The sequence below is a fragment of the Paralichthys olivaceus genome, chromosome 7 (assembly GCF_024713975.1).
Source record: "Paralichthys olivaceus isolate ysfri-2021 chromosome 7, ASM2471397v2, whole genome shotgun sequence".
Classification (NCBI taxonomy): Eukaryota; Metazoa; Chordata; class Actinopteri; order Pleuronectiformes; family Paralichthyidae; genus Paralichthys; species Paralichthys olivaceus.
The window spans coordinates 12,913,709-12,941,187 of record NC_091099.1 but is presented as its reverse complement, the minus strand read 5'-3'; the positions used below and the strand labels follow the sequence as shown (position 1 = coordinate 12,941,187).

Below are 27,479 nucleotides of genomic sequence, written 5' to 3'. Positions count from 1 at the left end.
AGATGGATGCTAACATTAGAAAAGACAGTTTGTGTTATTGTGATGTTCAGATGGATGCTAACATTAGAAAAGACAGTTTGTGTTATTGTGATGTTCAGATGGATGCTAACATTATAAAAGACAGTTGGTATGATTGTAATGTTCAGATGGATGCTAACATTAGAAAAGACAGTTTTTATGATTGTGATGTTCAGATGGATGCTAACATTAGAAAAGACAGTTTGTATGATTGTAATGTTCAGATGGATGCTAACATTAGAAAAGACAGTTTGTGTTATTGTGATGTTCAGATGTGTGCTAACATTAGAAAAGACAGTTTGTATGATTGTATGATTGTGATGTACAGATGGATGCTAACTTTAGAAAAGACAGTTTGTATGATTGTGATGTTCAGATGGATGCTAACATTAGAAAAGACAGTTTGTGTTATTGTGATGTTCAGATGTCTGCTAACATTAGAAAAGACACTTGGTATTGTCCTGATGTAAAGATGGCTGCTAACACTAGCTGTGAGAGGAAGTCTGTGTTACGTTGAGAGGGAAGTGGGCAGAGCCGCTGGAGGATATCAGCTCAGAGGCGGAGAGCAGGACTCACACAACAGAGGAGCGAGGCGCTGAGAGCGGACAGGGGAAGAGCTGCGCCACGATGCCGCCGAAAGAGCCAGCGAAACGACGAAAAACGCCCGAAAATGCGACACCGGCCACGGCAGACGACGGGGGATAGACACGGCCTCGATAATGGGTAAGAACCTCCGAGTAATCGGACTTTAATGGCTGAAAAATAGGAATCTGGGGTGGATGGCAATATGGTGGAAGGAACGACAGATAGACGCAGTGTTGTAAAAATGGCCATGGTGTGTAGTCAGCGAAAATCTGAAAACCCTCTCCAGCCTTTAAAATGCACGTAATTGTGTTCAATTCGATGGGATTGACATGTTTGCCAGCAGTTCTTCGAGTTAACTTACTTCATGTTGGGTTAAGCACATTTGTTCTCGACCTGTTTGGAGTTATTTCAACCTACGCATTTAAAATGTGCTTTGTCCTTGAAAGGGCAAATGTCCTTGTGTGGATTTACTCGACAAAACAACAAAAATGAGCAAATGTTTCGTCTTCTAAACGTCGTATAGAGACAGATCGACGTCAATACATCCTGCCTGAGCCTATTTTACTTTATTTTCAGTATATTCGTTTTTTGACCTTTTTCATCGAATTGCAAACCTAAAAAAATATTAAAATATCCACAATTTTTCACTTTATCTTTCCAAAGAGTGCACAGCTGTAGTTTATGACAAGATTTAGGTGAGTGGTAGATGCTTAAAACTTATTATTTTAAAAAACACCTTAATGAAATTTGACAAGTTGTCAAAATTCACCAAATATTACCATTGTGAATTATTCTTGTAAAGCAGACACTACACTTAAACTAAACTTGGTTAGTTTGTCAATTAAATGTTATATATGTTATAAAAGCTTGTCTATACCTCGAAAAACACATTAGGGTGTTGGCTTTTAACCCTTTGAGGTACTGAATAGGGAGGAAATCTAAATATGAACATTTATTTTGTTTTTCCATGTTACTTTACATCTGGAAGACATATTAAGAAAGATTTAATGTTAGAGAGCTTCATTGCAAGTATTTATTTGAGGAAACTCTAAATACTAATTCTAAATGAAATAAAGACGTATAAGCATCTTAATACCTCAACCTTGCTGACAAGGTTGTTCATTTATATAGATTTGAAGACAAATACTACACAAAATGAAATAGAGGATGTACAATCTTTTATGATGGATATTTGTATCTTAAACCACATTGTTAAATCCAAAGGATTAGTACCACCCTGCACGTAACAAAATGTCCTCTTTAAGCCATCTTCAATAGGATGTTACCATTGAAAACAAGTTGAGTTGCATTTTGAGCCACCAAGACATGCAAACGTAAGACATTTTTACCGACACAAGACCCATCGACTTATTCCAGATTTTCGCAATTTGTTGATGAGTTCTGAAATATTCTCGAAAAATGTTCTCAAAAAGACTTTCAAATCTAAAATCTTATACTTGGCAGTTTTTGTATTTTAGAGAAAGTTGGGTTTTGTTAAGTATGACTACAAAAAAATTACATAATGATGTTTCGTACGTTGCAGGAATTTCCTTTGATGTTTCGCAAATCGCGTCTATGGACATGGAAGATCATCTTACCCAGGACAAATGGTATGTTTTTATTCACCATTCCAGGCTTTCAGACTTTTAAGCAGTCTGATGAGCTTATTCTTTGTCTGTACTGCCACATGCACATAGCCAGTAGGGTGTGCTGTTGTCACATTCCCTCTCTGAACCTTTATTTTTTCTTTATTAAAGGGCTGACGTATAGTGATCATGGAGTCATGAATTTAAGGAATCGGGTGATTTGCACTGCAGTGGCGATTTGTAAGTATCATTCTTGAGATATAGTTCTACAGAAGATGCTTTGCATGTAATCATTGCATTGAATTCTTCTAATGTCTTGAGTCAAATGTACTGTTTTTTAATGACCACACAAACGTAACTGAATAAAAAGCTAAGTCAACTGTGACATTTTATCTTATACTCATGTTGATGTTGCCAGCCGTAATTAACGCGAAACAAAATGCTTTATGTAGTTTCCATTAGCTTTAGCAGTTTGTTATGACTATAGGCCATTGTGTGATTCTTGAAGGTAAGGTAGTCTGCCCCCTAGAGTATGAGGTGTCAATTTTATACTAAAATAGGTCCAATAGCTGACTACAGTAGAGACGCTTTGCGGACAGTCTAAGGTGATAAATATCACCTTGACCGACATAGATTAGTGTAACTCTGACGTTTCAAAATATTTTGACAAGTTAGCATACAGCTGAAAAATGATTACAATTTTAGTATGTGCCCAGATGTTTTCTTCAATGCTCCTCTAGTTGATTTGTATTTTGCATCGGCATTACTGACAAGGTTGTAGTGGACCAACTTAAACATTAAAAAACAGATTTCGTTTAATAATATTTTGGAATAAAATAATTTATAAACTCAACAACATTCACAGTTGTAGTAAGTGCGCTTCTAACTAGCTAGCTAACCTGTGAAGAACTAAAACCATATATAAAGATAATTGGCACCTGACAATCACTAAATTTCAGTCACAACAATCATACTTAGAACAATGACGTATCATAACAAACAAATTTGGTGGGATTGTAATCCCACGAAATTCTTCAAATTATGCCTAGATTACTGGGGAGTGATTAGAAAATAGCTGTTAAAACTTATGTACAGCTTCATTCATTTCAGTTTTTACCAAATGCAGGTAGTGTGGATGACTAAATATATAAAACTCAAGTCACATTGCACGCATTGTTTTGCTTGTTTTGTCAAATATGTCAGTAGTTTTACAAACTGACTCAACTACACATTTCAAAACATAACATTTTAACTTCAACATTTTTTTTTCTTTTTTGGAAAGGTAATTATGCACAAACTATTGGCTTATTTAGCCATACAGTAGCATTCCTGAAATTTAATTCCAATCATGTCCAATAGGGGGCATCTAGGAGAGTAATTTCATATGAAGTTTATTAATATCAATTGATGTAACACAAGTTTATCATTAGGTACTGTCGTCTTCCTGATACTGCTCTTGGCTTGACGCCTGCTTAAATATTTTTAGATGGCGCAAGCACACTCAAGTTTTTTTTGTTTGTGTGAGGGCTCGGGTTGCCCTCTTCAAATGTACGTTTACTATTTACTTTGTTTCTCTACAGTGAAAGGTAGAAATCTGAAGTAATTCATTGATTTGATGATATAAATTTGGTAGATTTGTACAATGTAAAAAAAAAAAAAAAAATCCTGTCAATTGACAGCTCTCAAGATGCATGGGTCTGCCAACAGCAGTTATATGCATCATAAAACTTTGTCTAAATATTCCTCACCATATAGGTATTGGTTGCAGAAATAGTCATCATCTTTTCTCAGCTGCATTCAGCATTAAAAATCATTGGCTCCAAATGCTTCAAACCAGTTAAAACTAGCTGAAATGAATGGTCCACTTGTTTGCTTTTTTTTTGTGTGTTGGTCTGATATATGTGTTACATTTTGTGTTCCTTATCTTTCTACAGTGGGGGCTTGCACCTGTGTAAAGACTTTCCGATTTGGGGGGAAAAAGAAGACAGCACTGTAAGTTTTTTATATTTGATGAGTATTTACTCGCCTCCTTTCAGATCTCATGAAAAATGTAATTTCCAAGAGATTATATGTCTTCTGTAACCCATTAGGGTTTCTATAGAGCTGGGGGGTTCCTCCCTCCTTTTTTAAGATGATATTTATATCACATGCTCGAAAATATATTGCTGCTATTCACTGTTAATTGTAAAAAGCAAAAAACGAGCTAGATATATGTTAAGTGCATAGATGCAAGGTAAGTTTGTAAAAATAACGTTGAGGTTGTGTATGCACAACAATATTCACAATGTGGCTACTTTCATTATTAATTAAAATATAAAAATGTTATGGGCTTAAGAAGACATTTGCTGTGATGCTACCTGTTGGCAAGAAGAAGCCACATTTCTCCAAGAGTTGATATATTTTTCATTTATAGTTTTTTGTGACTGTAGAATCAAACCTGAACAATTCCATGTCACAATTTACTGAGAGCTATGGGGACTGTTTTGGATGCAAGTAAATAACGATTGTTTTGAAGGGTTGCTTTAATAGTAGGTGTTATGTTGTCCATTCGTGGGTTATGTCTTTGCTTTGGTGACTGTTAATCACTGTCAATTCAGGCAATGCAAATTTTTAGGATACAGCTTTCTTCGCTCACATGCTAGTGTTTTGCTCCGTTGATCTCAAACTTTTTGAGTGTCACAGCTGTTGCGTAATTGACTTTTCATGCATAGCGCATGACATGAATTTGGCTTAGTCTAGACTCCTCATACCCCTAGTGGTCAGCTAGGAAATATTTTGCAATTTGTTGGAACGTTGTTCTACTCAAGCTTCAACACTTAAAATTCAACAATGTATCAATTCAGGGCCCTTCAAAAATTCAGAAATTGCATCATCAGTATAGCCTGTCGTGCTTCTTGCTTAGTATTTTAAGTCCAGGGAATTCCTTATTGTGGGATATCCGGTCAAATTGAGTTATTTATGTCCCTGTATGCATAAGTGGTTGTATTGTGTACATCTTATTGGAATTTAGTCCATCAAACTTTGGCTATAAGACAATATTTAAAAAGTTTTGATGATGAAGTGAATAATTTATGAAGATGGATTACAAATTTTATCTGGAGTCTGCATTTTACACATTATGACTAAACAATAATTTATGAATAGCAACATTTTGAATTTTACTTTTTTGAAAAACTCTGTATTCTTATAAATGTTCATATCCCAGAATATCACGTGCGCTTACACAGTGCTAGCTAACACATCTAAAAGCTAGCCATGTATGCTAGTAAACTGTCTTATTATTAGTCTACTTACGCATGCCTTCTTAAACTGCTGGAAAATCAATCATTACTCATTTCAGTTTCACTGTGGCCTTACAACTTTCCTTCTTTTTTTATCCTATCAAGACCCCATTCAACTGGATTTTGCTCAAGTGGAGACAGCGTTGTTTAACGTGAAGATGGCAAGTAATTTGGCAGTTAGCCAAATTCTGACAAGATTAAACCAATTTTTTGTGACTGGACTATGAAGTTTGGATTTTTATTTTTTACAACATGGACACTGGAACACCGTCGCTGGCTGTATAGCGGACTCGTTGAAAAGTTACACTGTTGTTTTTGGGAAACAAAAAAAACAGCCTTTGTACATTTGATATTCAAATGTTGTTTTTGAATAAAGTGTATATCCTCATATTTTTTCCCCCTGGCTTTGTTTCATTAGCTATTTAACCGGAGAAGGTTTTTGGCGTAATATTTAGGTGTAGTGAGTTCTTAAGCTCGGCAGTTGTTTGTACTGTTTGTAATATTTCACGCAATTAATACAACAAAGGATTTTGGTGTCACTAATTATCTATGTTTGCCAATATAATATGATGCTAGCATAAGTGCTTACGCTTTGCATTGGTCTGGAGAATTTCCCGAAGTGATCTTGATTTTTCTGGAGTTGCTCTAAAAAGGAAATAATCACCTCGATTGTCGAGATTTTAAGGGAATTTTGATTTTGAAAATGCACCTTTGTGTTTTAATCAGTCCCTATGGGAAGTTTTTAATTTAATCAATTCAAAATCAGATGCAGAACACAACCCTACACGTGATACATAAAAGCTTTTGGGCTTGACAGAAATGGTTTCCAAAGGATTTCTAAAATGGCTTCTGGTTGTCCTCCTTCCTGTCCAAACAGGAAGTGATGCAGTTGCTACAAAAAATATATTCCCTTAAAGCCTCTCTGCTTTCACACTCTCATGAAATGAGGAAATCAGGTTTCCAGTGTCAGCAGTGTGTCCTGGTGCTTTAGTGTGTGTAAGTTTGTAGAAAATCATAATCTAAATCTAATAAAAAGGGGTGGGACTTAACATCACCTGAGTGTAGGGTAAATGGAAATAACGTCAATCAAAGGCAAAGCTTTCAGAGCTGGGAAGGAGCTCTAGATGGCGGCTGAGCCTCGGGAAGGGTGCTACGGGCTCGCGTCGGATCGTCTGTCTTGCGTGTTTTTCGGTCGATCTGCGCTTGATTTTGACGCTAAGTCGTCGGCTGTGGTCGCTCGGTCGCTGTTTTAGCGTGATTTTGGTGCGTTTGCTGTGTTTTTTCGGGCTGTTTTGTCGAGGAGACCGCGGCCGCCTGTGCTGGGGTTGTGCTTGTCGTTGTTTTCCATACAGGGCACTGGCAGCCATGGCGCGCCTCCATTTTTAGTGCTGCTTCGCCTCTGTGGCTCTGACAGCAGAGGAAGACTCCACAGGCCTGAGAGCTTTTTCAAACAAGCCACCTTTTTAATCATTTCACCTTTAAGTTAGTATTGTTATTTTTCACATTTTGTCATTCTCAGTCGAGTTCATTATTTAAACAACGTGACAGCGAAAGTACTATTTCATTTATAGGCTGCCACCTTTCTTCAATCCGGCTTGTTTACATTGTGTCGTTGATCATTTTTGATCATTTTCTCAATTTCAAATCTCATTTTTCTTCTTCCTCCATCCGATGACGCAGTTAGAATTTAATGATCCGTGGACTCATGAGAGACGAGCCTCGGATATTTAACTTATTCTGACAGCACCTGTCTTTATTCCTTCACTCGAAATTGAAATTAGCGATGTTAGCGATAATCGGGCATTTTCATTTTAATGCCTTCTTCCTCTCCTCGCGTGTCGCACCGCCGGGATTCTAACAGCCGGCCGAGCACGGTCCTGCCGGAGCTGTGCGGTACACAGCTCATGCTTCCTGCAACTTTTTCTGACAGTAAAGCACCAGGACTACACAGATCAACCTCGCTTTCAGCCACTTTCCGGATAATACCATGATGAAGAATAAGAGTGGGAAGCACGAGGATGAAGGATCCACGCGGAGCAATGCGTCAAGGTACGACCCTTAAACTTTTTTAACCTTCCCCCCCTCTCATCTGTTGGGATTGTTTACCCTGTGGAGCATGCTCGATCACCTGTGTGTACATTAATGCTTTGGGGTTTGATGGCTGTGCACTAGTGTCATGAATGACCTTGCTATTGTTTAATAGCCACACCCTGATTTTTTTTTTCCCCCCGACAATTTCTCAACTCGATGCTGAGGTGTCAGGCCCGTGTTACTACATCAGATGTCTGTGTTGGACCCCAGCAAAACCCATTTGTTCTGTATTAACATGCAAATGATTTGTCGCCAATGTTTGCTATCCTGTCGCTACAGTGTAAAATGACCTTGTCTTACTAGTTGCTACTGCATTGCACCATTTTTGCAACATTCTTCTTTCGTTTTTCTTTATTTATCTGGAAAAAAGGATTTGCTTGACCCATGTCTCCCTCCTGCTCAGTTGTAGGCCTAAATCAAATATTTCCATTTAACGCACTCAAACCTTGAAAACCAGTTTGCATGTGGCTGCTACTTTTTTATTATTTTTATATCGATCTACACTTTTTACATTTGAACTCTGTGAACTTTGTACAGGAAATGCAAGTTTTGTTATCCCTGGTTATTTGTGCTTATTGAAACATTTGAGTTGAGATGCTTGTCAATGAATCTGTTTGGTTTTATAGGGTTAATAAATACCATTCAAAAGCTTTTGTGTATTATGAAGTTTTGCAGTGCTCACACACTAAATATAACTTCTACTCTATTTGTTTTCAGGGGAAGTTATTTTTACTTCTGGTTTTGTTTTGTTTTGGGCTGTCTCTGAATGGACAGTTTCAATTTAAACGCTTTCCAGAAACAGAATTGTTGTTTATGATAATGAAGAGGAAATTGTTGCTTTTCAAACATTTTATCTACAATTGACACCTATGTAATCATTTTACTGTCATTTTTAGATATCAGATGTTAAAAAAACACTTTATCGGTCTTGTGTTATCAGCTTTATTGTCATGGGTTTGTTAATTGAATTATTTGGTTGTGATCATGTCTGAAGAAGTGAATTTTACAATCAAACTGTTTTTTATTTTTATTTTATCCTGGCTGCAATATTTGTGTCAGTTTTCAGTAGATTCCAAAGCCCCTGTGGCCAATGGTCTGCACGCTTAATGCGGAGACACATTTTACAATATTGTCTGTTTTCCTTCATGACAGAATGTGAACATTTCAGTTTTTAATCATCCTCCCATTCTTTATACATAAAAATCAGTGGAAACATTACATTTTCACCAATAAAGACAATTTAAAAACTAATATCAGATCATGTGCATTGTGTCAGGACAATGCAGAAACAAGTTGGCAGCCATTTAAAGCTGGTTTGTATTTATTTCACCAATGCTGCATCCCTCTTTAAATTTATAGTATTGCTGTCATGTTTTCCAAAACAAATAATGCAGCACGATATCTAAAGGCTGTTGTGATTTGAAATAAAGATGCAGACCTTTCGAATACAAAATGCACTTAATCACCCTCATTCTGCATTTTACTGGCTGTTCACTGCAGCAGGTTACATCACACTTGTAGTTTGTGTGTGATCCTATGGCAGCCATTTTAGTATTTTTTAGCTTTGGGTTCAACATGTCCTCTGCCACTGATGACAGCCTAACTTTTTTCCTCCGGTTTGCTGAACAGAGTGGACGTGCAGAGCAGAGTGAGCAACAGAAAATCTGGTGACTCTATGAAACATCATGTCCTAACAGAGGACTTCACAGTGTCTCTCCTGAGTCACAAAATGGCCCTTGCTTTGTGTGCCCAGCTTGCTCACTTGTCTGTATTAAAACTCAAGCTCAGAACTACATGGAGGAGGAACAGGAAGAGTTCAGACCATGGGAAGCCTGCACACTGCGCCCCTATTGGCTGCATTTCCACCTAGCAACATGTCAACCAATAGTAATTCGAGATCGTTTCTAGGTGCCGCCCACGTTTGACCTCTTTTAAAGCGGAATGAGACATGCACTTCCGAGTTTGGTCATTGAAGCTGTAACAGTTAGCACCAGTGACATTATTACTAGAATTCATACTTATCCTTTTAATTCATGTACTTGTAGAAATGGCAGGACAAAGATATTGTTAGTTTTTACATTATGGAGGAAAAATCTAAACTCTTAAATTATTAAAAGTAAGATACTTATTGTTAATAAACCCCCAATAGATGAAATAATAATTAAAACTTAATCATTCATACATTTTTGTAAGTATCTGTCTGTAATAGAATCCAGGTTGAACAGTTATACTGGAGATTTATTCCTAATGAGTATAGCGCCCCCATGTGTCAGACATGTTGTCAGACAGGAGAGGAGAGGGTCAGCATTCATTTATTAAATCTTTTAACCCCCTGAAAAAAGAAAACTCATTGATTTACTCGTTTACATTACTTGTTGAGGTTTATAGTGTTTGTTTTATGCAAAATTGATAAATCATATTTGGATTCCACCCTGTCCGGAGACAGCCTCTGAGATCTTGTTTTTTTAAAGTGGTCCTGAAAGAGTTTGATGCTCTCCGTGCCCATGTTTATGTACCGACATTTTCAAATGGATAAGTTGTGTTAGTGGTTAAAAACCAGGGGGTCTCGCCCTCTAAAGGAGTCCTAGGGTAAAATATCGGGGTCCCAGAAGGGTCATTTTTTATTTAAAGGTCCAGTGTGTAAGATTTAGGTGAAAGGGAACTATTGGCAGAAATGTAATGTAGAATAATCCTCATGATGTTTTCACTAGTTAATTTCATCTTAATTGTATGACTGTTGTTTTCTTTACACCAGTTAAGGCCCTTTATATTCAGATACTTTATATTTACATCGAGGGGACCCTCTCTATGGAGGCCGCCATGTTTTTTACAGTAGTCCAGACTGAACAAACTAAACACCTTTTGAGTTTTTATGACAACTGAAGTTCACAACAGGTTTTTCTTCATGTTTGGAAGGGGAGGGTGAGGTGAGGTGTGTTCAGTTGCAACATGCAGTTTCAACAGTCAATATCACTAAATTCTACACACTGTACCTTTAAGTGATTTAATAAATATAAGCAGTTACTTTTCTGACATTTCTCTTTTGTTGTATGTTCTGTTGTGTATTGAATATGTTCACCCTTTCAGCCCATAACAACCTTTCAGAAGAACATCTGAGGAGTAAGGATCAACTTTGTGAAACTGCACATCTCATGTTCAACTATGATCATAAACTGTAATGAGGGGTCACAGTACACATTGTTTTTTAATTTTGCTTAAAAGCTCAGGAAACAGTGACTGAAGCACTGGACTCATTGATCCATGTTTTTATATGTTGATTTAGGGTCATTCAGTGTGGCAGCCCCCCTTCCCTCTGGACAACTAGAAAACTTAAAAACTTCAGTCCTTTGCTTTTCATTCTTATTTTTGTTTTCCGAGGTTTGGGCAGCAGCCCTGGGACTCAAAAGGCACAATATAAATCTAAGTTGTTATCGTTATAATTGCACTTAATGATATTTTTTCCTTCCAATTAAATCTTTTGAAGAACACGGAATCACCTTTTAAAGCTAACAATATGAAATATTTCTGTATTGTTCAATTATCAAACCCTGTTCCTCTCGTATCATTATTGGATAATGGTAATTATGATTATGTTATTTTTTTAACTATGAGTTGTTGGTCAGCAGAGAGGTTCAGTGGGTGTAGCCACTCAGAGAAGTGATGCCTTTTCAAAGTTAAGTTATTTTAGTGTTAGCAGGTCTGTAGACTCTGAGTGTAAGTAGATTTGTGTGCCTGAGAAAGAATGAGGTTATTATAAGACTATTAGCTGAGTGAGGAGGAACACGCTGCATGATGTAATTAATACTCATACTTCAAACTCCCTAGTTGCTCCCTGCCCCAGTGAAAGTGTGTGCACTTTGAATTTGCTGACATCTTTCGTCGCTGAAACTATCTGCTCACATTTTTGCCAAGTTGTACACGTGTTCACTTTTTTATATAAATCAAAAGAATGAACGTTTTCTTGCCCCTTTAGCAATTCAGCTTCAGAGGAGTCCAACCACTCTGCGTCAGAGTCAGGAAGTCGGTCAGAGAGCGAGCATGGCAGTGAGAGGAGGAGATCCCACCACTCTGAGTCCAACAGTTCCTCGGATTCCGAGAGTCGCTCGGAGTCAGAGAGCGAATCAGCCGAGTCCAAATCACAGCAAAACACAGCGGAAGTCAAAGACAAGCCAGTCAGAAAGAAGGAGCGTCTGGCTGATGTGAAGAAGGTAAAGGTCACTGAACTTCAGAGACGCACCCAGGTTCTCTGTGGTGACTAAACTGTTCCTAAAGCGGATTATGGTTCTTGTCCTCTAATAGCGGTTAACCTTGTTTGTGTAATCAGGCTCTTAATGGGATTATGACTGGTTGACGTGTGGGACGGTTGCAGTTTCATCCTCAATTATGCAAGTTTTACAGCTGCCATATCTTTTAATCTGTGTTGGACTCTGTGTCCCACCTCCAAACCATTTAAACATCCGTCTATGAGAATGTAGTGTGTTCACTTTAGGAATGTGTTTTGAGTGTTTACTGTAAATAGTGAGGTTACATAATAAAAGTCTGTTGACTTTTAATTGAGCTCCTGCTGCAAAACATTATAGTTCATTTTTTGATGTTGCTGGCTACAGAAACATCCAGGAAACCCAACAAATAAGTATTAAATCTTTGAAAATAACTTGTAGTTGAAGTACAAGGTGAAGTTTGAAGTCCATTACACGTTTGTTACAACTTTTTTTTATACAGTCTGAAAGTAAATATGTAAATGTAACCAACTGCAAAACCATATACTGCAAGTACATAAGATAGATGTAATCGCATTATTTGTAGCACTGTAGCACTATAGCATGTACAAATGAGGAGAGTGTGGAGATATTTTATGTAGGTGTTGGTAAAATAAGTCTGTCTCTCTGATAATGGCCTCTCTTTGATTACAGATGTGGGAGGAACATCCAGATGTGTACGGGGTCAGGAGGTCAAACCGCAGTAGACAGGAGCCGGCTCGTCTAAACGTCGGAGCTGAGGTAAGCCGATGAGAGCGACCGCTTGAAGAAGAACGATGAAACAAAGACAAAACGATTCACACAATTATGTCTTCCAGCACCGCCTGGTTTAAAACAGCCATATGCGCCATCTAGTGGACGTTATGTGGAAGTACTTGCACATTTCCCAGTGCGTGATGAAACATACCTGCTGTGTTTGGTGTATTAACAGGGGAGCAGTGACTCTGAGGGCGAGAGTCCCAAGAGAAAAACATCACGGGCGAAGAAGAAAGAGTAAGTAGTAACATGTTTTTGTTATTTGTATTATCATTAATATCATGATTTTATTTAATTTATTTCTAATTTATTTGGCATTCTTTTTTAATTGTTCTGTGTTTTGACCCTTTGAGGAACTTTTTTGTTGAGATTTTTGTTATTTGACACTTGATCCATGCAGTAGTTCTTCACAGTTCACTTCTGTGTCATTCTGTTGTTGTCCATGTTGTGACTCATCATTTAAAGCTTATTATTTATAAATGGGTATCTGTTTGGCTCAGACTGGGCTCAGTTAGTTTCAGCCTCCCCGGTGATATTTACACAACAGCATCAAATTTGATTGGTCCGGTCGGCGGCTTATCCCTGATTAAATCTGGTTGTGCTGAGCACCCTAAGGCCAGGATTTCTATGAAATTATATTTGATTGTAAAAGTGATGGGCCTTGGGGGTGAACTTGTGGCATTTCTTTGTTGTAAGAAATATCTGGAAAGATGATGACTCAAATGATGATGAAGAGGAGGAGGATGAGGATGAGGAGGAGGCTTCCGACAGTACAGACAGTGAGCAGGAAGAGAAAAAAGTTAGATCCAGACGACTTCCTGCTAGAAGGTAAGAGTATAGCGAAGCCTGGCCATCAGACAGCTACCCACTGGTCATCTCCAAATCATTTCATATTGTGTGAGCAGTTGTTTACATTTTTTATAATGACTCTACTGAGACACCTCAATCTTTCATCCTGACGTTGTAAACACTCGAATTATAACATCTAAAATATGAAATTTAATCTGATCATAAAACAATATTTCTCAAATTGTAAAATATATGGATGCAGATTTACAATTGGCCAGTGGAGAGCCAGAGAGCAAAAATCACTTTTTGGCAGTGATCTGGGAAATTGGTTCCTCATCTTTAAGTGATTTGAATGTTTGTGTGTCTTACAGACCTCAGACCAAATCATCATCTGTCAAAAAGCAGCTCTCTCAGAAGGGTAAAAAATCCAGAAAAGCAGAGTCATCGGGTGAAGAAGATGACGACGACGATGATGAAGACGACGATGAGGATGACGATGAGGAAGACACTCCAAAGAGGCAGACACGAAGAAGGGGCGCAACCAAAGTCAAAAGGTGGATTTTTAAACTCAAAATAAGAATTCCCCCTAGAGATATTTATGCCTCCATCCTGGCGACAGCGCGCGGCCAGATGCAGCGTGTTTTTTGGGTTGTTCTTCCTGTGAAGATTAGAATTATTCACTTGGACTCACAAAAACTGATTAGAATTTGGAGGTCAAAGATCAAGGTCACTGTGGCCTCTCACTGGAAATCTCAAGTCTGACTTAAATACATTTCTTCAATATTTGATCAGTTGTCAATTGGACTTGAAGATTAACTGGTTTAGATTTCATCACACTCACTGTGACCTCATATGAGTTTGGGAAAAATACGTGTAGACTGAAACTGCACTATTTGGTGGAGGGAGACAACCACAGGGCGGTAGTTTAATTTAAATTTTCTATTAGACAGGGACATTTAGTTTAGTATATTATGACTCCAGACACATTTTTGCCTTTTCAACTGGTAGTGCAAAGTTAAAATGTTATTGCTACATCTCCGCCTGTAGATCAACAGTCCCCCCTGTATTTGTGTTTGGTTACAGTTACAAAGAGGACCAACACGACTTTGAAACAGACTCTGATGACCTGATAGAAATGACCGGGGACGCAGGCGAGGAGCAGCAGGACGATGACAGTGAGACAATTGAGAAGGTTATGGACACCAGGATCAGCAAAAAAGGAGGTGATACACTTTCACTTGTCTCTCTTTATTTTGAAATCATGTTGTGTCTCATCAGAAAAACATTCTGGCACAGTCTGAATTTTCTTCTGGCTCCTATAGCCTCCGGAGCTTCCACCACCGTGTACGCCATCACAGAGAATGGGGACCCGAGTGAGGGCTTTGACCCAGAGAACGATGAGGGGGAGACTCAGTTTCTGATCAAGTGGAAGGGCTGGTCCTACATCCACAACACATGGGAGAGCATGGACTCATTAATCCAGCAAAAAGTCAAGGGGCTAAAGAAACTGGACAACTACAAAAAGAAAAGCGAGGAGCTCAATTCATGGTGAAAATCTTTGTTTGGCCGAAACGTTTTTATTTTCAAATTTCACATCTTTTCTGGGAATTTCACGGTTTATCCTGACTTTGTGGGCAGGTTGAGGAAGGCTTCGCCCGAGGATGTAGAATTTCATAACTGCCAACAGGAGCTCACATCTGACTTGAAGAAGCAATTTCAGATTGTGGAGCGTGTCATCGGTAAGAAATGTATTTGCTGTTGTCTCTTAGTGCTGCAGACGCACATACAGTATTTTTTAAGGATTGTTTTTGTTTCTTCATAGCAACAAAATCAGGAAAGACACCTGGAACCTCAGACTTTCCCTGTAAGTTCATTATTTTCCATTTCTTTAAATAGTCTCCTGTGCGTTTTACTTTTTGCATGTGTCTGATAATCAATCTGCTTTTTAAACAGCTCACAGCCACAAGACTCCAGCCTCCAATGAGCCAGAGTATCTATGTAAGTGGATGGGGTTACCTTATTCAGAGTGCAGCTGGGAAGACGGAGCATTGGTTAGAAGTTTGAAGTTTGAGCACTGCATCAACAGCTTCATCAACCGCAACTCGACCAAAACCGTCCCGTCCAAAGACTGCAAGGTAGGAGGCAAAGCCATCTTCTCTTTACTTTCAAATCTGAGTGATTAAAAGCTGCATGGTGAGAACGTGCTGCTCAAAAGTTAAGAAATGTCGTTCTAACTTTTATTCCAGGTGTTGAAGCAAAGGCCGAGGTTTGTTGCCCTGAAGAAACAACCTTCATACATTGGAAATGAGAACCTCGAGCTGAGAGATTATCAGCTGGCTGGCTTGAACTGGCTCGCTCACTCCTGGTGCAGGTACTGTGCAAATACATGGTTAATATGTTTGAAAAAAACTGAAGGAGAAGGGAAACAAGGATTTATTTTCTTCTTCCACCTTAGGTGCAATAGTGTTATACTTGCCGATGAGATGGGATTGGGAAAGACCATCCAGACCATCTCCTTCCTGTCCTACCTGTTCCACCAGCACCAGCTCTATGGACCCTTCTTATTGGTGGTGCCTCTGTCCACACTCACCTCCTGGCAGAGGGAGTTTGAGACCTGGGCCCCGGATACGAACGTGGTGGTCTACCTCGGTGACGTCATGAGCAGGAAAACGGTTGGTTGGATTAGTCTGGGGATTACTGTTTTTTTAATTTTTATCACCGTGTTATCTCCAGATTCTGTTTCATCAACTTGTTTCTATTTGTGCAGATCCGCGACTATGAGTGGGTAAACCATCAAACAAAAAGAATCCGTTTCAATGCACTATTAACCACTTATGAGATTCTACTTAAAGACAAGGTAGGAGTAATGATGATTGTTTCTTTATGATCGTTATTTACAGGAAGAACCGAGTAAATAACTTGTCTTGCCTCAACATTTGTCTCCAGGGTGTGCTCGGGAACATAAACTGGGCTTTCATGGGTGTGGATGAAGCTCACAGGCTGAAGAACGATGACTCCCTGCTGTACAAAACATTAATGGAGTTCAGGTCCAACCACAGACTCCTCATTACCGGCACTCCGCTGCAGAACTCCCTCAAAGAGCTCTGGTCCCTGCTGCACTTCCTCATGCCTGACAAGTACGCCCCAGTTTAGAGTCTGTACGCGATACTGAACAAAAGCATCAATTTGATTTCCTGCCAGAGATGAGTGATGCCTCTGTTGTGCACTGCAGGTTCCACTCCTGGGAGGATTTTGAGGACGAACATGGGAAAGGAAGAGATAATGGTTATCAGAGTCTTCACAAAGTCCTCGAGCCCTTCCTCCTCCGACGCGTCAAGAAAGATGTGGAAAAATCTCTTCCTGCCAAGGTGGAGCAGATCCTTCGTGTCGACATGTCAGCACAGCAGAAACAATTTTACAAGTATGATTTCATTTCTGTTTTTAATTGCATCTCTCGTATAGAAGCTGAATTTCTTCTCTCCATTAACAAAATATTTATATATTTTCAGGTGGATTTTAACAAGGAATTACAAAGCTCTTTCCAAAGGCACCCGAGGCAGCTCCTCCGGCTTCCTGAACATCGTCATGGAGCTGAAAAAGTGCTGCAACCACAGTTTCCTCATTAAACAGCCTGAGGACGGAGACACTGAAACACAACAGGAACACCTGCAGGTAAGGTTATAATCCTGTAGCTCTGAGCTGTACCTCAGGATAACTCTGCTCTGTAGAGGAAACAAGATGTGACTCAACTCTGAAGGAAATGCAGTCATCACAGCAGATTTAAAGTCTTAACTTTGTGTGCCACAGAGTTTAGTGAAAGGCAGCGGGAAGCTGGTGCTGCTGGACAAGCTCCTGACCAGACTCAGACAACGAGGCAACCGGGTCTTGATCTTCTCCCAGATGGTCAGGATGTTGGACATTCTGGCTGAATACCTCGCCAAGAACCGATACCCATTCCAGGTACGACTCGTTCAGGTGGTGGGTTGAAAATTAGATTTCACTTAGCAGTTGCTCTATGACTGATGCTGTGATGTGCATCAACACCTGTAAGACAAACCTGATATTAATATCCGTCCTGAGATCCAATCACAGGTGGACAGCAGTTAAGTACATGTGTTCACACCTTTATTAAAGGCATTAAAATCAGACTTGACTGTGAATATGGACACATGCGTCCCATACCACCTTCGAATGTCGTCTGACTGATAGAATCTCATTTTGGTGTATTCAGACATGACCTTAGCGCTGACCACTTGTGATCGGATCACTCAGGATGGTCTGAACAGTTAAAATTATTTAGTTATCACAGAGCAAAAGTTCTGCAGCACAAAAGGAAGCATGTGATGCATGCAACAGTGCAACGCATTTGGACTCTGACACTTTGACAACAAGCCTTCCCATATACATACAGAATGTTTCTGTCACGTTATTAATGATAATCACGCTTCCATCAGATTCCTCTAACATTCTCTTATCACCTGCACCTTCACTGGTGTTTACAGAGAAGCGGCGTGGGGGTGGTCGTTTTGGGCGGGTTTGACTCTGGTGAGGATCGGATGTCGGTGTTGTCGCACACATACTCGGCCAGGCTGAGAGTTCATGTTGTTATTTATATCCACTATTTATTTTCTACTGAAGACCAGCTGGACTCCTGCAAGTCACCGGACTCTGGTTGTTCTTGCTGACCTGGTCTCTGCAGTATAGTGGCTGTGATCGTTCTGAGAGTTTAGACAGACAATCGTTTTTGAAGCAGTGTAATGTCAAGGTTACAGGATAAAGCTGCTCGGGAAATGAAAACAGAAAAAAAGAGTTAAATCTCTGTGTTCTTTCTTCTCTGCAGCGACTGGACGGTTCCATAAAGGGAGAAATTCGAAAGCAAGCACTTGACCACTTTAATGCAGAAGGATCAGAGGTGAGTATCTGATGACTTAATGTGACTGATAATGCAAGACTGGAAATCTGCTGCAAAACTCTGCTCTGCAGTAAATAAAATATTTTCATAATTCATATTAATTAATTTCCTACAATTATATAGTTTACTCTTGATGCAAAATGCATGTGATACTAATACTAAAGGATGCGATAATACTTTTTAAACACACTTTTCAATTAAATCAGTAGCAGGTACTGAGTGTATTTAATGATGTATTAAATGATCAGTGTGTAGAATTTAGTGATATCTAGTGGTGAAGTTGCATGTTGCAGCTGAATACCCCTCACCTCCCCCTCCCCCTCCAAACATGACAGAGAACCTGTGGTAGCTTTAGTTGTCTTAAAAACTCAAAAGGTTTAGTTTGTCCTGTTTGGGCTACTGTAAAAAAACATGGCTGCCTCCGTAGAGAGGACCCCTCCCTGTGTAAATATAAAGTATTTAAATATAAAGGGACCATTCTAGGGTAAACAAAACAACATTCATGCAATTTAGATGAAACACACTGGTAAACAACATCACTAGGATTATTTTGATATATAGGGATAGACCTCAACTAAATCTTACACATGGATTTTAAGTGCCAAATAACAATTTCATCCACTTTGCAGGACTTCTGCTTCCTGTTGTCCACCAGAGCTGGAGGTTTAGGGATTAACTTGGCCTCCGCAGACACTGTTGTCATCTTCGACTCTGACTGGAACCCTCAAAACGACCTGCAGGCTCAAGCCCGGGCTCACAGGATCGGCCAGAAGAAACAAGTAAATCCAAAACTCAAATCCATCACCGCCATCACAGATTTGCGGCGTGATTATTAAGATTATCATATAAACAGAAATCTCTGTGCTCTCTGTATAGGTGAACATTTACCGGCTGGTCACCAAAGGAACAGTGGAGGAGGACATCATTGAGAGGGCGAAAAAGAAGATGGTGTTGGACCATCTTGTCATTCAGAGAATGGACACCACTGGTCGAACTGTACTGGACAGCAACTCCGGAACCACTAAGTAAGATGTCAGAAATGACTCAATGGGATTGTATTCACTGATGTTGTTTAATGTTGAGATACTGAAAGTCTTTTCTAATCCACAGTTCAAACCCATTCAACAAAGAAGAACTGACCGCTATTCTCAAGTTTGGTGCAGAGGAACTTTTCAAAGAGGCCGAGGGAGAGGAGTCTGAACCACAGGTCTCACATCAGCGAATAGAAACAGGCCTGTTTAAAAAATACTTTTTTTACATAGTTTGAAAAGTAAACCGTCTTAATGTTTCTGTAGGAGATGGATATCGAAGAGATCCTGAGGTTGGCTGAAACAAGAGAAAGTGACCCGGGCTCAAGTGCTACAGACGAACTTCTCTCTCAGTTCAAGGTAGTTTGCTGTGTTCAGTTATATCTCGGTATCCACAGACCTTATTTCAGAGCCTGATCTATAATCCAGCATCTCTTCTCTGTTTGTTTTTGCAGGTGGCTAATTTCTCCAGCATGGAGGAGACCACTCCCGAGCTTGAGGATAAATCGATAAGCGAGTGGGACAACATCATCCCAGAGGAGCAGCGGCGCAAAATCGAGGAGGAGGAGAAGCAGCGGGAGATGGAGGACATCTTCTTGCTGCCCAGAAGCAGGAGCTCGAACAAGAGGGTGAGAGGAGACTTCACAGTTTTATTTGGAAAAGTCTGAATGTTGTTTGTCCATTTTCCAGCACTGATACATTAACATAATTAAAGTCATTTACCACCAGTCTCTCAGCTTTTGAATCAGTTCACTGTGATCTGACTTGGTTTCTTGTGTTTTTCAGGCTCGGGCCAATGACAGTGACAGCGATGTGGGCTCCAAGCTGAAGAACCGCTCTTCAGGCTCTGAGAGCGAGACGGACGACAGTGACGATGACAAGAAGCCAAAGAAGAGAGGAAGACCTCGAGCCCGCAAAAACAACGTGGAGGGTTTTACTGATGCCGAGATTCGCAGGTTAATATCTGTGACTAATCTTTTAGTGTTTCAGTGAAGCTTGTTGCATTTGTCATGTGTCTTTTCATGATCACAATTATTAATGCATCAATAATAATATAATTTACAGGTTCATCAAGGCATACAAGAAATTTGGGTCTCCCCTTGAAAGGTAAGCATATGGTTAAATGATATTAGAAATCTCTGGATCTCTGGATCATTTAAGAATACATCAATATAGTTGTCAGACCAATGTTAGAGTCAAGTCTTCTTTTCTTCTTTTCAGGTTAGAGGCCATTGCTAGAGACTCTGAGCTGGTGGACAAATCCATCGCAGACCTGAAGAGACTCGGTGAACTGATTCATAGCAGCTGCGTGACTGCAGTGCAGGAGCACGAGGAGCACCTCAAAGAGAACCCTGTAGAAGGTGTGTTGATTAAACTACTCGATTATGGTTTCAGATCTTATTGTTCTCCATGGCCAAACTGATACATGTCCTTATTCCAGCCAAAGGTCCTGGGAAACGGCGAGGGATTAATATCAAGATCTCAGGAGTGCAGGTCAACGCCAAGTCCATCATCCAGCACGAGGAAGAGTTTGAGCCGCTGCACAAAGTGGTGCCCTCCAACCCTGCGGAGAGAAATAAGTAAGATAACACTTCAGATATGAAGGAGAGCGTGGGCTTTCTATAGATAACATGATCAGAGGGAAGGTGTGCTGCAGATTAGATCTTACGACGCTGTTTCCCACAGGTTCAAGCTGACGTGCCGGGTGAAGGTGGCTCACTTTGATGTGGACTGGGATCTGGAGGACGACACTCAGCTCCTGCTCGGCACCTATGAGCACGGCTTCGGCAACTGGGATCTGATAAAGACAGATCCCGACCTGAAACTGGCTGATAAGGTAAATATCAAACATCTACCTTAAAAACAGGCATAATTGTTAGGTAATGAGGAATAAAATTATAAAAACAAAAGCGCAATAAATGTATTTATTGTAAGAAAAACACCTGAACTGATTTATTTGTCTGACCTTTAACAGACATATTGGTGACGGTATTTATGTTTTCTAATTTGAAAACTTTACAGAACAAACAACGTAGAAAATATTTTACATAAAATTAATCAAGTTTTTAATTTTTTTTAAGTTCTATCCATTTGGTTGTATTGTATATTATAGTTTTAGAATGAGTCTAACATTCACTTCCCTCTGCACAGATTCTCCCTGACGACCCGAGCAAGAAGCCTCAGGCCAAACAGTTGCAGGCGAGAGCTGAGTATCTGCTCAAGCTGCTGAAAAAAGAACAAGACAGTTCAGACGTGTCTAAGACAGGGGAGGAGGTACGTGGCTGTTAATGACAGAGGCACTCATCCGTGCTGTTTTCACCACATGGTGTTTTTCTGTGATCTACACACGCTGTCACCTACCTCCCTCATCGCTCACACTATTTCTTCTTCCTCTTAAGGTCAAAGTGAAGAAGAGGAAGCCCCGGGTGAAAAAGGAGAACAAGATTCTCAAGGACGAGCAGGGCAACGACATCTCCTCCCCCCGCCTGTCCGACAACCCGTCAGAGGAGGGGGAAGTCAAGGTCAGACATCTGACGACCACTGCAGTGTCACTTCTTAATTACTGTGTTATACCTCTGTGTCCCGGTCTTGTGGTGACTATAGGGGCTGTGTGGAACCTGCTTTTTATTTCCCATGCTTTAGGTTTGGGAAATAAAAACAATTCTGCAGGTATATTAAATCCACTACATTGCTTTAAAGGACATCCCCTTTTCCATCCATTGTTGCAGTGATGCTACAAAAGTGAATTAGTGAATGAATTAGACACAAAACTATGAATTAACCCTGCGAGGTAGGAAGGTAATCACTGCAAGACCCTAACGGAGAAGTACAACTCAGCTTTATTTCTATATTAGCAGATTATCACATTTTTCATATTGTTTAATGTGCAATGTCTTTCTCTCCTGTTTGAGCAGGATGACGGAACAGAGAAGTCCCCGAACAAGAAGAGACAGAAGAAAAAGGATAACAAAGAGAACAAAGAAAAACAGGGAACTTCTAAGAAGGAGAAGGACGGGGACAAAGAAAAGAAGGGCACCAAGCCCAGGAAAGAAAAGGTATTTGAGTTTTCAAGACCTTAACCTCGACAAGTTTCAGATTCCCACTGATGGGAGGTTATTCATGTATATTTTAACAGATTAGTATGCAACACATTGTTGTAGCATTAAAATTCAACATGCAAAGTCAAGGTCTTCTGCCCTTTGTATCTTCACCATGTGAATCATGTAGTAGGTATGTGAAGTAGAATAGCACTCGTACCGCCACCAAGGACCAACGATCCCCTTATGAAACCACATTTAAATTTGCTACTGCAGATTTTTATTTGGAGACGCACCAAAGTGCACACACTCCCCTAAATGTTTTCCATCAAGATCCATGAATTATTCAGTAGTCAAGAAAAAAAAAATGGTAATGGTAAAGAAAGTGGGAAACAAATATTCCTGCATCCGCCCTTTTGTCCAGATCCGCACCAGAATTGAATAGGTTCTCTTTCGGCCCATGTTCCATCTGTCCTCCATGTTTTGTGGAAATCAGTTCAGTAGTTTTTGTGTAACCCTGCTGACAAACAGACAAATCAACGACAGGGACGAAATAAACATGTGATTAATAAATGGACGTAGATTGATGGTATTTTTGTCTTTCAGGCTAAAGGAGCCAAAGGGAAGAAGACTCAAGGTCCAGTTCACATCACTGCTGGGTCTGAGCCCGTTCCCATCGAAGGAAAGGAGGACGATGAACTCGACCAGGAAACCTTCAGTATTGTGAGTGTCTCTGTTCTTTACTTCTTAAATTCAGATCTTAAAGTTAGTGGAGTTTAGTCAGTGATGTGTAAAGAAGTCTGCAGAGTGTAAATCATAATCAAACAAACGTTGCATTCAAATAATCAAGTCAATTTGTGTCCTTCTTCTAGTGTAAGGAGCGCATGAGGCCGGTGAAAAAGGCCCTGAAGCAGCTGGATAAACCAGACGAGGGTCTGTCTGACCAGGAGCAGCTCCAGCACACACGCACATGCCTGCTGAAGATTGGAGACCGCATCACAGAGTGCCTTAAATTCTACAACGACCCAGAACATGTCAAAATATGGCGACGGTAAGATGATAGAAAACGATATTTTCTAGAATGAGTCATGATGACAAATCTGTTCAAACTCAGCTAATGATTATTTTTTGTGTCTTGTTTTGGCAGAAATCTCTGGATTTTTGTGTCTAAGTTTACAGAGTTTGGAGCAAGGAAGCTTCACAAGCTTTACAAAATGGCACAGAAGAAGCGATCGCACGAGGAAGAGGCAAGTTATCAGCACAGTTGATAAAGATTCCTGAATTGAAAATGATCCGTTGTATGTAATTGATGTTGAAATTATCCTGTGACTTTTCCAGAAGGAGCAGAAGAAGAAGGACGATTCTTCAGGGAGGCTGAAAAATTTTAGACCAGAACCTTCTGGTTCTAGTCGAGAGTCCACGGGAACCAAATCTGCATCTAACCCAAATCAGCCGGGTTCACACGGGCACCACAGAGAACCGTACAATGCGGGCAATAAGCGGCACTTTGGAAATGATGGTATGTGTAAATATATTTGTCTAGATCATGAGTACTGTTAAACACAGAGTTGCATTAGCAGCGCTCTGAAATGAGGAAAAAAACAAACATCTGACATTTAATATGAACTTTTTCACATTTGATTATAGATCGAGGAGACTGGCAGCGGGACCGCAAATACAATTACCCTGGTAACAGTAACCAGTCATGGCAGGGGGAACGACATCATCAATATGACCAGCATCGCTACAAAGATCACTACGGTGACCGACGTCCACATGGAGACATGTACCGCAGCTCAGGCGGTTACCGCAACAACAGCTCCCCTCGAAAAAGGCCGTATGAGCAGTACAGCAACGACCGGGACCACAGGGGCCACAGACCCTATTACGACAGGTGAGGGTTATTACAACCTGGTGATGTGTGTGGATGTTTAGTTTTTATACCTCCGGAGGTTTTAAGTTCTTGGGTCGTGCGTCCATCCGCCCCATACTTGTGAACATAATACCTCAAGAAAACTAATGGAATTTCTTCCAGTTTGGTTCAAACATTCAGTTGGAATTGAGGATGAACTCATTTTGGTGGTCAAAGGTCAAGGTGACCTCGCAAAGCCCAGTGAACATATTATCTTAAGAAGGCCTGAGAGAATCCTTTCAAATTTGGCATAACTGTCCATATAGACTCAAAAGTCATGGTGGTCTCAACAAGATATCTAAAGTCTGCCTCGAGGGAATTTATTTTGAATCTTGACCAGTTGTCACTTGGACTCAAAGATGGACTGATTATATTTCATCGCTCAAAGGTCACAGGGACCTTATGAGTCAGGGGGAAAATCTGCACTGGGTGGCGAAGGCATACAACCACAGGGCGGTCATTCTAGTTTTATAAAAAATAAAATTCTGTGATTGTTATTTCAGAAATCCGGACCCCAAAAGAAGACGCCCCGACGAATTCCGTCCCAACTACCACCAGGGGCGAGAAGGCCCTCCTCAGGAGTTCAGGAGGATGCCGGAGCACAGGCCAGCGGGGCCTCCAGGGCAGGATCACTACAGTCGAACCTTCCATCCCGACAAACCTCCTCCGCTCTTGGACCCCCGCTCCCCGCAGGCTCAGAAGTCTCCCCAGGACTCCCGCTCACCACAGGAGCGACCCGTGGAGCTGAACGCAGCGGCAGACCCAAACTGGAACAACAGGAACAAAACATAAAGCCTGCCGGTGCTGGCTGAGAAACTGATGTGGGTGTTCTTGTTGTCCAGGGTCAAAGTCACTTTACTGCTGCTGATGGACAAGTCTGGACTCGCCAATCATAAGCTCACAGTTGGAAAGGGAATCATCATGAACCCTCTTTACCAGCAAAACCAAACTATTCAGCTCTCCTCCTTCACACTTCTCATGACTGTGGCTGGAAATGATTTGTGCCCCGAAGGAAGAAGTTTGTTTCCTCCTGTCGTCTTAACGATGGGAACAAAACTAAAACAAGCATCTTTATTTAAATGACTGGATCAGTCAGTCATGGTCAGACTGAGTGGAACACGTAAGGATGCTTAGTCCCATGGACTATTATCTAAGGAGAATTTAGGATAAACAAACTGACTGATCTTAATCCTAAAAGTGCCTGAAGGTTTTGACCTTTTTGAATGGTTAATGTAGAGATTACTCCCAAAAGAACCATGACATGGACATTATTATTATGATTATGATTATTTTGTGTTTAGCTTTAAGTCTTGCAAATGATCTCATTGGAAGATTTCTGTACAAAAGGAATGTGTAACATGTTATTATCATCTGCACCTTTTGAAATGTTTAACTCGGACATGTAGCTGTATCGACTCATCGCTGATCATCATGTGGGTTAAAATGTGTCGCGATGGGTCAGCCCAAGTTCTTTTTGAAAGTTGAATGAATAATCGAGGCCAGTATGTTTCCTCGAAACACTCAGCAGGGGGTCGGAAAAAAAAAAAAAAAAGGTTTTAGCTCATTCACGTCTAATGTGTACAAATGATCATCATTTCTTTGTGTGTGCCGATATCAATCACTGCAGTCTTCTGGCTTAGTTCACTTTAATGACTTTCCTCTGATCAAATGGAAGATCTGTTGGCAGTATTTTTTCCAACAAAGTGTGGAAAGGTTCATAACACTATGAATCAAAATAAATTGTTCCCTCAGTATTAGTGCTTCAGCATAGTTTCATTATAACACCGATCTTTCCACCTGTGTAAGTACTCGATAGTGTCTGAAAATGCAACTTGATGAAAATGTTTCTTTCCTAATCTAAGCTTTGGAAAGATCTTTGATTAACGGACGGCTGTGCTGTTGCTGGAAGGTTGTTAAAGGGTTATCAGGAAGTCGCTGCTGACATTTCACCCTGTTTTCCTGTGCCAAATCTGCACCTGCTCTGGCCCTCATTTTTATTTTTTGTTGCTTTTCCATTTGTGCCTTATTTATGTGCATCGGTTCATGGACAGTACTGGGCTCTAGAACAGGCAGGATGAAGTATTAAAACACAACTTTTAAGGAAATCTGCTCTGAATGATTGAAATCATGATTCTGTGGTGAAGGGACCACGTCTTCTGGTCGGTCTGTGATTTCTAAAGGATATGGCAATTTGAAAGGAAAGTAACAGAATATCAATAAAAATAATCTGGGGCACTTCGCCGACCAGTTAGTGATCAGCCAGCACATCTTCTCTTCATGTTAAAGTAAGCTATGGTTCCTGTATCATATGTTCTTTAAGAAAGTCTAAATAATTTATATTTGTGACAAAAACCACTGTTCATGAGAAATGTTCTGTACATATGTTTGGACATATGTAATAAACCTTCTTACACAATCATGGTCTATCTCTTTTCCTTATGACCTCTGCGGAGGTTATGTTTTCACATCTCTCTGTTGGTCTGTTTGTTTGTCAGCAGGATTTTGGATAAACAGCTGAACCGATTTACATGAAACTTGGTGGAAGGACGGGACACGAACCAAGAAGAATCCACAATGTTTTGCCATGGCTCCGGACAAAGGGGTGGGTCCAGGAACTTTGTTGTGAGATTTCATAAGGTTTACACTGATTAATCAAAATAATCTGGCATGTTCAGGGGATTTGCTGCACTGTGGTTGGAATCCAAATAATCTGCATCTAAGCAGACTTAAATGTGGTTTCACTGGGGGGTGTTGGGCCTTGGTGGAGGCTTGCGCTGTACTGAATTGCTGATTTGATTGAAATCTATCTGAAAATGTTTTCTACTAAAACACAATTTCAGTCTTTGATTTTTTTGAATTAGAAGTGATGGACTGATCTCAACCTACTCATTATTATAGATTTGTCTCCTAAATGTGAGGAGTGACCAGAACTCTGTGCATGAAACAAATGATCATGAGATGTTACAATGGCAGCACAATGATGTGCGGTGCTGTTTCCTCACAGCAGGAAGGTTACTCCGGCTTCCTTCCGCAGTTAAAGATGTTTAATTTTAAAATTACAAGTTACATTCAAATGATTCCAACAAAGCTCTAAACTCGTACTTTTAATCATTTGCCTCCTATATCAAGCCCATTTGTTACACATCTTCCTATCTGCGTCTCAGCATCTCTACAGCAGGGGGCAGTCACACACTGTAGGGTTATGGCAAAACAGCACAAGGATT

At 40.2% G+C, this 27,479-nt stretch overlaps 1 protein-coding gene and 1 long non-coding RNA gene across 3 annotated transcripts; both read left to right on the top strand.

Annotated features, from left to right (window-relative positions):
* Positions 1-554: 554 nt before the first annotated feature.
* On the top strand, positions 555-5,858 carry LOC138410824 (uncharacterized). Its single transcript, XR_011243441.1, has 5 exons — positions 555-741; positions 2,147-2,213; positions 2,361-2,429; positions 4,124-4,181; positions 5,576-5,858. It is a non-coding gene; the product is annotated as an uncharacterized lncRNA (long non-coding RNA).
* A 536-nt stretch (positions 5,859-6,394) lies between these two features.
* Positions 6,395-26,671, top strand: chd2 (chromodomain helicase DNA binding protein 2). 2 transcript variants are annotated; one of them, XM_020078909.2, is made up of 38 exons: positions 6,395-7,519; positions 11,535-11,769; positions 12,475-12,561; positions 12,752-12,813; positions 13,273-13,404; positions 13,737-13,919; positions 14,449-14,588; positions 14,688-14,913; positions 15,004-15,104; positions 15,188-15,229; positions 15,319-15,500; positions 15,612-15,736; positions 15,821-16,037; positions 16,133-16,222; positions 16,312-16,502; positions 16,598-16,786; positions 16,875-17,037; positions 17,173-17,325; positions 18,206-18,277; positions 18,907-19,056; positions 19,154-19,302; positions 19,388-19,484; positions 19,573-19,665; positions 19,761-19,934; positions 20,092-20,261; positions 20,371-20,412; positions 20,527-20,666; positions 20,747-20,885; positions 20,992-21,142; positions 21,457-21,579; positions 21,705-21,827; positions 22,221-22,361; positions 22,950-23,066; positions 23,216-23,394; positions 23,491-23,590; positions 23,682-23,862; positions 23,991-24,237; positions 24,759-26,671. In XM_020078909.2, the coding sequence occupies exons 1-38, from the start codon at positions 7,458-7,460 to the stop codon at positions 25,045-25,047; spliced, it is 5,457 nt and encodes a 1,818-aa protein (XP_019934468.2). In that variant the 5' UTR covers positions 6,395-7,457; the 3' UTR covers positions 25,048-26,671. The 2 variants fall into 2 exon arrangements, with proteins under 2 accessions (XP_019934468.2, XP_069384531.1); XM_069528430.1 differs by lacking the exon at positions 13,273-13,404 and having other exon boundaries at positions 6,574-7,519.
* The last annotated feature ends 808 nt before the right edge of the window (positions 26,672-27,479 follow it).

What these genes read in the sequence shown, in the direction of transcription:
- chd2 (XM_020078909.2), top strand. Translation starts at nt 7,458, where the DNA reads ATGATGAAGAATAAGAGTGGGAAGCACGAGGATGAAGGATCCACGCGG. An exon ending in TCCCGTCCAAAGACTGCAAG is followed by an intron (nt 15,501 to 15,611) that starts GTAGGAGGCAAA and finishes CTTTTATTCCAG; the next exon opens with GTGTTGAAGCAAAGGCCGAG. An exon ending in GCAGGAGCTCGAACAAGAGG is followed by an intron (nt 19,935 to 20,091) that starts GTGAGAGGAGAC and finishes TGTGTTTTTCAG; the next exon opens with GCTCGGGCCAATGACAGTGA.